This window comes from Dendrobium catenatum, unplaced genomic scaffold (genome assembly GCF_001605985.2).
Source record: "Dendrobium catenatum unplaced genomic scaffold, ASM160598v2 fragScaff_scaffold_574, whole genome shotgun sequence".
Classification (NCBI taxonomy): Eukaryota; Viridiplantae; Streptophyta; class Magnoliopsida; order Asparagales; family Orchidaceae; genus Dendrobium; species Dendrobium catenatum.
Genome location: NW_021319036.1, coordinates 551,590 through 563,428, shown reverse-complemented (window position 1 = coordinate 563,428; position 11,839 = coordinate 551,590). Strand labels below are relative to the sequence as shown.

At 35.6% G+C, this 11,839-nt stretch overlaps 1 protein-coding gene across 1 annotated transcript in view; it reads left to right on the top strand.

Moving 5' to 3' along the window:
- LOC110097884 (dehydrogenase/reductase SDR family member on chromosome X-like) overlaps positions 1-8,488 on the top strand; it is a 17,969-nt gene extending 9,481 nt beyond the window's left edge. The window contains exons 6-9 of the mRNA XM_020824522.2: positions 5,842-5,931; positions 6,006-6,081; positions 7,398-7,551; positions 7,626-8,488. Of these exons, the coding sequence (XP_020680181.1) occupies positions 5,842-5,931; positions 6,006-6,081; positions 7,398-7,551; positions 7,626-7,775 (470 nt within the window). The 3' untranslated portion in view covers positions 7,776-8,488. The remainder of the gene's footprint in view (positions 1-5,841; positions 5,932-6,005; positions 6,082-7,397; positions 7,552-7,625) is intronic.
- The last annotated feature ends 3,351 nt before the right edge of the window (positions 8,489-11,839 follow it).

Sequence of the window (11,839 nt, the reverse complement as noted above, 5' to 3'; positions counted from 1 at the left end):
TTTCTTTGGGCTCTAGCGGCGTCTAGAGATTTGGGAGAGATCGATCCTCCTCTCGAATTGAGGATCAATTGTATCTTTGCTATTTTCCTTGCAACTACTAGTAAAATACAAGTCTTTTCTCTGATTTTTCTGCAGTTTTTCCCTGCTTTCCTACTGTTTTTGGCTGTTTTTCTGCTGTGGACAGCAGTTTTACATTGGATCTACTTGGTTTTTGGTGAGAAACACTTGGAAATCCAAGTGTTTCCTATCAATCACCTCGCAAGACACAAAAAAGATGAGTATTATAACACGTTCTATATGATAAGCAAATAATGATACAAAGAAATGAAAATGCAATAAAAAAATAAACGTACCTTTTTGTTATTTACGCATTGGGAGGGTCACTTGCCTTCTTTTTGGATTAGAAACACTTGGAAATCCAAGTGTTTCCTATCAATCACCTCGCAAGACACAAAAAAGATGAGTATTATAACACGTTCTATATGATAAGCAAATAATGATACAAAGAAATGAAAATGCAATAAAAAAATAAACGTACCTTTTTGTTATTTACGCATTGGGAGGGTCACTTGCCTTCTTTTTGGATTTTCTTATTTTTGCAAGCATTTAATTTTAAAGCACAAGTAAGAAAAGAAGCAAAAAGACTAAAATTAAAGAAAAAAAGGACAAAGTGCAATAAAAATAAAGTAATGAAAATACAAAATAAAAGGAATGTAGGCATTTTTATTGTTGGGCATACTTTTTTGAAGTAAAGTATGTCTCTAAAATGCCCTTCACCCCAATCCAATATAATATAAATAGGGAAGAAAGTGTTTTTAATGCCCTTTGCTATCCCCACGTTCCAAACGAAGCACTTGATACATTTGACACAACTCACCAAACTATTTTCTAAATAAAACTCAAAACGGCAAAGGGGAACAAGTTCCCAGAACTAAACTCAAAATAAGTCCTCTTTTGTTTTGTTTTCATCCAAAATCTAACTTTTTAAAAACAAACACTAAAGAAATATAACTCATATAAGAAAGATCATTTTGCTTCAAGAAGACACTAAAGAGCTTTCAAACACAAAGCTATTTATAAAATTATAAATCTTAAAAATTATTTATAAAAATTTTCAAATAAAATGATACATAATAACCTTGCATAAATCATCCACCAAAATATTTTTTCAACAAAAAAACAATTAAGTGCTTTTCATATTTGATGTGAGGTAAACTCGTGAAAAGTTTCTCAATGAGAAATCATTGTGAAGTCTTCTATCATGAAACATTCACAAGATACAATATAAAATTTTTCGATGTAAAACAACTCGCAAAGCTTTTTGTAAAGTTTCCAATAATATAGTTATTCAAAGAAATCTTCCAATAAGACATAAAATTCTCTAAAGAAGAAAACATATAAACATTCTTCAAAATTTATTTATAAAAATAGTTTGAAGTATAAAACAAGTGAAAATATGCATCTAACTCATTTCCAAATCAGTTTGGAGAACAAAACACATCAAAATCTGCATTCATTTCTCACAAAAAATAGTGAAAAAGACTATAAAAAAGACATAGGAATTTTCTCATGAAAGCAAAGAGGCTTCTCCTAAATGCTATAGTCTCATGAAAGCAAAGAGGCTTCTCCTAAATGCTATAAAAATTCTTGCGTAAAATCAGTGAGAAAGCCCCTAAAAAACTGCACTCATTTCTTACAAAAACAGTGAGAAAAATTTTATTAAAACTATAGGAATTTCTACAAAGAAGCAATGAAAGATCTACTAAAATGTCATAGGGATTCTTGCGTAAAAATAGTGAGAAAATCCCTTAAAATCTGCACTCGTTTTTTCCACAAAATCAGCGAGAAAAGCAATATAAGAGACGTAGGGGTTTCCACAAAGAAGCAATGCTTGCCAACAATGATTCATCAAGATGAAGAGAGAGCTTTCACATTCTCTTAAGAAGAAAAATAACATTTAAACATATCAAAAAGCTATCTTGTTACCGATAAGGTCGACAAAAAAATAATTTTATTTTTTTAATTATAACGCATAAGCAACTAAACATGTCATTCATAAATCGATGTCTCCAATCGAATGCTAATTATGCAATAATGAAGTTATATGAATACTTGATATGATCACAAGCATCTTGCTTATAAATCTCATTCACTTTTTTTCTAATAGATATGCATTACCATAAATACTTTGTATGCGCATTTTAGTAAATATACAACATTACCTCTCAAGACTTGCAACTGCTTACACATAAACTGTTAAATCATGTAACATGACTCAAGTTCAAGCTCTACAAACCAATTGTTCATTTTTTTTATAAATAATATAAGTCAAAACTATATTTTGTTTACACCATATGAAATCATTCATAGCTAGCAATAACTATCATCACTTTCTAAAATAATTAACACTCCATTTGATAATCAAATAAATATAACAAAATTAGATAGCAAGAAATGACAATGGACGCATCATCAAATTACTAGCAATAAGTCATTCCAACCATAAGTTGATGAATATATAGTCATTCTTATTTACCGTTAACAATAGGTTTTTGGGCTCAAACAAGCAAGTCATGTTGTATAATCCATTGACAAGAAATTGATTGTTCAAAGAAAATTAGTAGAAAAGAAGCCATGAGATCAATACGTCACGAGCTATAATTTGCAACCTCAGTCATCATCCTCACAAGAAATATTAAGCATTCAACATGGAAGAATTTAGAGAAAGCTCTAGCAAACATAGTCATGTCTAAGCTCTCACAAATGTAGAAAGACAATGATATGAAATCTTCACACTTAATATGTCAATTGGTGAAGAAATTTTACATGTAAGCTTGAGTTTCATGAATCGCAATTAACCAATCATCTTAACCTTCATCCTATGACATTTAGTCAAACACTTGATGTGCAATATTTAAAAGATCACATGAAACAAGCTAGCATGGAAATCCAATTTGCACACCTACCGGATTGGAATCCTCTAAATAATCTACACAAGAGTTTCACAATTCATATGACAATCATTTCAATAAGAAAATATGGGAGCATACACATGGAAAAAAATTTCAGATTTTGTAAGGGATTTCAACATCATACATTTTTTTTTAAGTTATCATGGTGAAATAGGAAAATGTAGAAGCAGTAAAGGATAAGGAGAAGAAATAGAAATAAGAAGACTGAGAGAAGAAGAAGAAGAATAAGAAGAAGAACACTTACATTGCAAAGAGGAGAAGGGATGAACGATGACTAAGGCTAGGACCGAATGCAAGGAGCGACAGGAGCAGGGGAAGTTGCGATCCGAGCGGCTTCGACCGGGAGTGAGGCGTCTGGTTCGGTCCGGGCGTGCGAAGCCGAAAGCGGAAGCAGGAGGGGGTTCCGCCTCTAGCTCGCGCGAACGCAGAGAGATGGAGGGGAAGAGGGGTTCCGCCTGGGTTGTGCAAAATCGAGAGAGAGAGAGAAAGAGAGAGAGGGGGCGGTGCGAATAGGGAAGAGTTTGGTTTTGTGAATAAGAGAAATCGAGAGAGAGAGGGAGAGAGTGCGAATAGGGAAGTCGAGAGCCTTCGTTTTTGAGTAAAATGAATCTCTTTGCCGAGAGAAGATGCCCGCCTATCGTCTTCTCTCGCTTCAGCTTTTGAAATTATCTCAAAAAAGACCTGCTCGCTGCTCGATGTCTGCCCGAGTTATAGGAGATCGCCTGAAACGCGAGATTTGGGCTGAAACGAAGATTTCATTTAATCGCAGTCATTGAGGTAATTACCGGATTTAGTAAATGATTCAAACTAAGCCAAAAGTCAATTGGAGTTTGTTTAAATCAAAATAAGCTGGTTTGACTCAGATTTGGGCTGAAACCGGGCTCAATTCTAGGTCAAAATCCAGGTTAGTTTGGGCTCGAGACGGTTCGACTTAGCTATGCCGACGAAATTGCAGCCAAATTAATATTAATTTAAATCAAATTGAGTTCGATGCAACCAAGATAAATTAATCGAGCCTAATTGAACGTAGTCGAGTCTAATTTAAATCAATTCGGATTGATTCGAGTTCGAATTGGGCTCGACGAGGTCTAATTAAGTCAATCGAAGGTGCTCGAGAATACTCGAACGAAAAATGAGGTCAACAAACGGACCCCCAATATATACGGAGAACAACAAATGAATCGTATATGTTGGCGTTGACCTCCCTATCTCTAGGAAAACGCAACCTTAGGATCACCTAATGAGAACTAGATCAGCAATAAGAGAGAGACAAAGAGAGAAAATCAACTATCTATCCAACCAAAATGGTAGAATAGGAGAAGGAAATCAGAGTCTCATGCTCACATGAGCAAAACAAAGCAAAATCACAAAGAATCAAATGGAATTCAACGATCACTTACAAAAAATATCTAAGATGATACGAAGAAAAAGGAATCCAACAATTATTTGAAGATCATATCAAATAGCAAAAGAGTAATAATCAAAGTAAAGTGATAAGGGAGACTAACCAAAGATAGGGAATCATTTATCTGTCTGACCATATTGCAATAGCAGAATAGATAAAACAAAAGGGGTCCCACATCCACCTGACAATATTCGCAACAGCAAATGGGGACAACTCGATGCTTGCTTGACCATATTTGAAACAACAAAACAAGGAGTAAAAAAAAGTAGGGAGTTCTACATTCGCTTGACCATATTTGCAACAACGAATGAGAACATCTCAATATCCACCTGACCATATTCGCAACATCGAATAAAGAGCTTCCCAAAAGGTCTAATGTCCACATGACCATATTTGCAACGGTGGGACAAAAGAAGAAAGGTCCAACATTCACTTGACCATATTTGCAACAGTGAATGAGGACAACCCAATGTTCGCCTGACCATATTTGCAACAGCGAGACAAAGGGTGAGAAGAGAAAGGGAGTTCAGCATTCTCCTAACCACATCTCAACTACAAATGAGAACAGCTCAATATCCACATGATCATATTCGCAACAACGAATAAAGAGCTTCCCAAAAAGGTCTAATGTTCACCTGATCATATTCGCAACGGTGGGACAAAAGAAGAAAAGTCCAACAAGTATTATGATAGGAAACACTTGAAAATTTCAAGTAAATCCTTTTCAATTTCAAAAAATCAGCGAGAAACTCTTCCAAACTCCAGAAGCAAACCAGAAAAACAGTAATTTTATTGCAAGAATCAAATAGATCGGAAGAAAACAACAAGATACGAGTGATCCTCTATTCGAGAGGAGGATCAATCTCTCCCAATCTCAAGACGAATCTAGAGCCCATAACCTAAACCTAAGAGATCCCAAAATCAGCGAAATGCAAGATGCCCTAATCCTAGAAAAACAAGATATTTAATGTATACAATTCAAAAGGAAATCTCTAAACAGTTCCTACATTCAAGTTTCCCTCCTAACTCTTTAAAAAAATCATTCTAAATTGGCTCCCGTGGATCATGCGGCTCATGCGGCTAGAGCAGGAGGCGGAGAAGTTCCGCCTCTTTCGCGCCTGGGCCGGTCCTGCGTGAACCGGCTGGACTAGTCTAACATACTATCTGATAAGGGATTTAAATTCCATTATTGTACTTCAACTATTAATTGATATGAAAATCCTTGCATTGGAAATCATGGAGTTCTTGTCTTTTTGGCCAGGTTTTTCTTCTTCTCTCTTGCATAATTTATTAAGAGTTGGTGGCGTTACTTGATGTCCCTTATTTATCTAGATCACATGACCCACTTGCTTCTTCATTAGCATCAAGAATACTTACTTTTAATGTGAAACTCAAGTTTTTTAGTTTCATTTTATGAGCTCTTAAGGCTATCTACTAGAAATCTTCACTTTGTTTATTTTGCAGCATCTAATTTGAAGCTTGATTGCAAAAAATTTAGTCATATGGCAATCTCAAAGAAGTATCCATTTGCTTCTATCTATGAGTACTCCAAGTGTAAGTTATTTAAGAGATAAATAACGTATAGTGGCTCTGTTTCTGCCTTCTGACTTGATGCTCTATATTGACAGTGTGTTTATTGCTTTTTTCATATGAGCTCCACCGTCAACTCCATGCAGAAAATCCATCGTCCAAAGTTTCTGTCATGTAAGTCTAGAACTCAACATTGATATTGCGCAAGCTTAGTATGGTATCCTTTTGTGAAACAGAACAAAAACCTACTTTGATAATTTTTCCTACATCAAAGTGAAGTTGGGAGGTACTAAATATTGCAGTTTTTTCATTTAGTTAGTCTAACCCAAGTCTTATCCAGCTAAAGGTCTTTTTGGGGCGATTAGTTCACTGTTTTGTTTTATTTTTTTAACCTTTATTTTTGCTACTACTTTCTTGCTATATTTTTTAGAAATTTATGCTATGAGAAGCAGCTTTTTAAAATCAGATTTATTAGAGTATGAAAGCTATACAAAACCACCGTCCCAACTTTTCTAGGAGGAAAAAAAATTATAAGTTTTATAACAGTTTTAACAGAAGTTTTTTGCCCAATAATAGCTCTAGAGTTACTTTAAATACTACAGTATCCCCAAATAGACCTTAAGTATTTGTTTTTCTCTACATAACCTACCCAAAGAATTCATAAAAAGTAGTTTATGAGTTTTAAAGAATAATATTTCCAGCTTAAGGCTCATGATACTATACAATGATAACGATAACATCAAGACTTTATCCGACTACGTGGGGTCGGCTAAATGAATCATGTTTATCCATTGTCTTCTATTAAGAGTCAAATTTTCATTTAAATCTAATAAAGAAATGTCATTTCTCATATTTTTTTAACCAAGTCTTTTTATGTCTCTACATTTCTTAACATAAGCCAAATCTACTCTCCTAACCGGGTCATCAGAAGGTCGCTATTTTATGCGACCAAACGATCTAAGGCGAATTTTATCTTCCATGTGAGCTACTCCAACCTTTTCATGTATATGCTCGTTTTGTATCCTATCTCTAAAAGATAAAACTACTCATCTACCTGAGCATCTTCATCCTTGCAACACGTAGTATTATGATTCTTTTTTAAGGGCCAACATTTTGCGCAATAAAGCATTGGCTTCTCACCATCATCTTATAGAATTTTTCCTTAAGTTTGAGGGAGACTTTTCTATCACACAACAAGCCCGATGCATTCCATTCCTCAATTTCAACCATCCAACTTAAATTCTACTAATAATATTCCCATCTATTTCAGCATCACTTTGAACAATAAATCAAAAATAGTTAAAAATGGTATTCTTATAAACTTGAATTATACTAATAATATTTCCATTTATTTCAGCATCACTTTGAACAATAAATTCAAAATATTTAAAACGGGTATTCTTATAAATGAATTGATTGCTCAAAGTCACAATCCTCCCACTAGATCCACTAGATCTATTACTATTAAAGTTACACTCCGTATATTCCAGCCCTGTTGATCCTGGGGTGGTCCAGACCAACATACTTCGGGAAGTTCCTCCATGCCTTTCTCAACTGGCTTTCAGAGTTCTAAGCTTCTTGCACCTTCTCCAATCTCCGGAAGTTGGTGTCTCTTCAATTATAGATGCTGCATTGGCACCTTCTGTGAGTATTTTGGTATTGTAATGATCTGTTGTATCAAAATTCAATGTTTTTCCTCATGCCTTTCTTTTTTTCAGAATGTGTCAGGAGAGTATTTCTTTGGAGGAAAGGGAAGAAGGATGGGTTCCTCCTCTCTATCTTACAATGCAAAAGTTTCTGCTGAACTGTGGTTGAATACTTCCATTATTCAGGAGCAGATAAACCTGCTAAGATCTCCTATTTCCTGACATTTTCTTATGGTTGATTTTATGATTCCATCAGCCCAAAATTCGATGGGATTTGACAGATTTATCTATCTTTGTTGTTATATTGAGATGATTGATGGAATCAAAGGATTGGTTCCATTTTATGGGAAAATTATTAGGTCCGGACACCGAACGTAGAGATACGTCCGGACATCCACTAAAAATTTGACGCGTGGAATGTACACGTGTTCGCGAAATTTTAAGTCAAGCGCAGGTAAAGCGTAATCAAAGCGCATCCAAAGCGCTGTCAAAGCGCTGTCCACGTGGCAACTTTTTATTGGATCCAGACCTATTTCTAGGTTCGTTGTCCGGACCTAATAATTTTCTCATTTTATGGCCTGGAAGAAACTGTACATTCTATCTTAGCTCCTTGGTTGTGCACTTAGGCTTTCAATCAATTGATCTTTAAGTTGAGGATTAATTATTTCGTGCAAACAGCGAATGTGGTCCGTAAATCAATCAGAATGCGCCATGTCACCCCCATGCGCGGCACCACTTTTTGGTTGGTATCCGGACGACGTTCTGCCACCGGTTTCCGCATAGAATAATTTTTCGAATTTGAGACCTTGCATATAGGGTATATGTGAATTTATGACACAATTATGTGACTTTTATTTCTTACTCGAGATTATTTTATCTTATGATGTGAGAAATTCTTTTGGCATAATTTTGATTCAACAAGGGCTTTGAAGGTATGGTGGATTTCTTATAATGTATTTCTTTTTTCTTCATCAGTTAGTTTAATTAATGAAAATCTTATGAATTGTTAATATTTTGAGCATGAATTTTCTAGGCAAGTTTGCTCATAGGTAGGGGTGCCAAAATAGGTTTTTGGATTGGGTTTGGGTCCAACTCACTTGACCCGATTAGGTAAACGGGTCACAAATTCAAACCCGAACATGAACCCGAATTGCCTCTAACCTGATTTGACCCAACCCGCCTCTAACTCGATTGATCGAGCGTGGGTAGTTGAGTGGGCTAGTGCACACAACGAGCGCCACAAGCGGGCGAATGCAGTGGAAAACACAACGGGTTAGTTTTTGGTAGCTTTCAGATTGACCAGAATTTGGCCTGAAATTGTAATTGGGTTAGAATATAGAACTCAAATCCAACCCATTTTTTAAACAGGTTGATCCATATTTGAAATTTCTTTTTCGGGTATTCAAATCGTATCAAATATTAACATCAATACTCAATAGGTTATGAGAACCTAGGAAAATAAAAAGATGAATAAGCACGCAGATGAAATGATGTCTAATACCACTTAGGACTTTGCTTAGCACTATTGAATGTATTTAGAATACTTAATTAATTTTACATATTCTTAAGACTAAGGTTTTATTTGTGATGACTTTCTTACTATTTCTTAAAGCAGCTTTTTAGTACAAAATTTAAAATTTCGTATTAGAAAGTAGCTTTAAAAAGCAATAAGGAAGTTTGTAGCTTTTTTTTTTTTTTTTGGAGAATTGGGGTCAAAAGCCCATATATTAATCAATAAAAGTTACAAAAAGTAGTTACAAGTAAGTATAGAAAATTATACCACCCAAAATCGAAAGTAAGAAAAGAAAACTTTAAAGTAAATTAGGATTAAAATTAAGCGGACTCAGGAAAATAAGGACTATATCAAATGGCATCAAAGCCAGGCATAAGGAAAGCCACGAATCCAACAGAAGGCACCGGTTGCCAGGACTAATAGACCGTCACAGTGCCAAATAAACCCCTCCACAAAAACCTGGTTGCCATAAGACTGTCCATGGATGCTGGATAGATGTAGTCCTTGCTCATCATCGTCCCAAAATCCAAAAATTCAGCATTAACCACAAACGTTGAGACAAAAGCAGAATGACACAGCAGCAGAGTCTCAATCATGAAATTATCCAAAACATTCCAGCTAAAATAAACCTCCATCCCACAGCAAGAAAAAGGAGCAGCAGCAAAAACAATAACAAAAACAGCCCAGATCAACATAAACGAACTTCCCATCTAGGAATGCTCCAGCAATATCGAAAAAACACCCAGGAAAAGAGCTGGGACAAGAAATTCAGCCCATAATACCAACAAATTTATCTTTAAGCCTCTCAAAGCCATTCCAATGTAACATTTTGGCACGAATAGCATTAATAATATCAAATTTCACATTAGTTGGAGATCTCCAAATATTAGAAGAACTTCTGTTATTCTGTTCTCTCCAGGTAAAGTAAATTAGAGTGGCCAAAGTAAGATAACAGAAGTGTTTATCCCTCCTACTAAAGTCTCAAATGTTGTCAAGAAAGTTGAAAACTTGCATAAGATTAGGCCTAAGATAGAACTTTGCAGTAACCGAGAGCAAATCAGTGAGAATGGAGAAAGAATAATCACATTCAAAGAAATGTGAGAATGATTCTCAAAATTATCACAATAGAAAGAGCAGTTACTAGACACCTGAATGCCCCTAGAAATGAGATTATCTGCAGTTTTCAACTTACCTTTCAAAGCCATCCATGCATAACTAGAATACCTCAAAGCATGCCCCTTGTGCCAAATAAACTTAAACAAAACCACATCTTCAACATGTTCATGAAAAGAAGCCAAAACTTTCATAGGTGGAGGAGAGGGGGAGCCATCCAAAGTAAGCACTGGTTGCTCCCCCAAAATATCAGTGCTCGAAATAACAGAAGAGATCTCATTAGGTAACATAGTAGGGAGAGCCCACTTGTCATCAGAAATAAAACCATTTACCCGTAAGTGGGAAAGCCTATAAGAGAAGTAAAAGTCAGCCAACTCTTTTTTCTTACACCAAGGATCCCAAAGAAAAGATAAGTTGCAGCTTTTGTGAACCAAGAGGGAAACCGCATGAAGAATGGAAGTAGCCATGCTACAGAACAGCTTCCAGAATTTAGAAGCATAAAGAGGAGTTTTCCAAGGTGACTCAAATTTCTCCCTGAAACAGTTCCCTATCAAAGTATTATTGTTGAACATTCTGAAGAGAAAAGAAGTGGCCATTTTATGATAGAGGTAGTCAAAGGAAGGGAGTCCTAAACCACCCTTAAATTTAGGAAGAACCATAGACTTCCAAGAAATCAGATGAAGCTTCTTATCTGTGATGTTGCCAAAAAAGAGGAATTTGAAGCATAATCTAGAGATCAATTTATGGCAAGCTTTAGGTATTACAGCACCCCGAATCCAATAGGCAATAGTGAACCTTAGAAATTGTAATCTACCTGCAAAAGAGAGAAATTTTACTTTACAACCCGCAAGTAGAGTAGAAATCCTACTCAGTAGGGGTTGGAAGTGAGCAGAATTAAGCCTGGAGGTGGAAATGGGAAGGCCAAGATAGGTGATAAAATCATCCACCCGAGCAATCCCAAGGCAAGTAGAGATGACATTATCAGGGGTAAAACTTTTAAAGAAGAGCAGAGAGCTTTTCATGGGTTTAATGTGAAGGCTAGAAGCATCAGCAAATCTATGAAGAAACTCATTGAGAGAATTAGCATTACCAACCGTGGCTAACCCAAAAACTAAAAGATCATCTGCATACATGAGATGATTGATATTGAGGTTATGAAGTTTCATACCCAAAAAGCATCTTGAACATTAAGGCACGAAGATAAAGCATCCATGATAATGCAGAAAAGAAGAGGAGATAGAGGACATCCCTGCCTCAATCCAGAAGAAGAATTGAAAATGCCTTCCAAAGCACTATTGAGACAAATAGAGAAATGAACATCCGAGATGCAACTTCTAATCCAAGTAATAAAAGCTTCCGAGAATCCTTTTTTCCTCAATCTGTTAATCATAAAAGTACGAGAAACAGAATCAAAAGCCTTCTTAATGTCCAGCTTGGCACAAAAATACCTATGGCTATTTTTGAACTCCCTCAAAACTTCAAAAGCAACGATAATGTTGTCTGTAGAGCACTTCTTAGAAATGAACCCAGATTGACTCTCATGAATAATAAAAGGAAGAATAGCTTTCATCCTATTAGCAAGGATTTTAGCCACAATTTTATAAAACACATTGCATAAGGAGATGGGTCTGAAATCTGAAATGGTATTAGAGTGGGTACC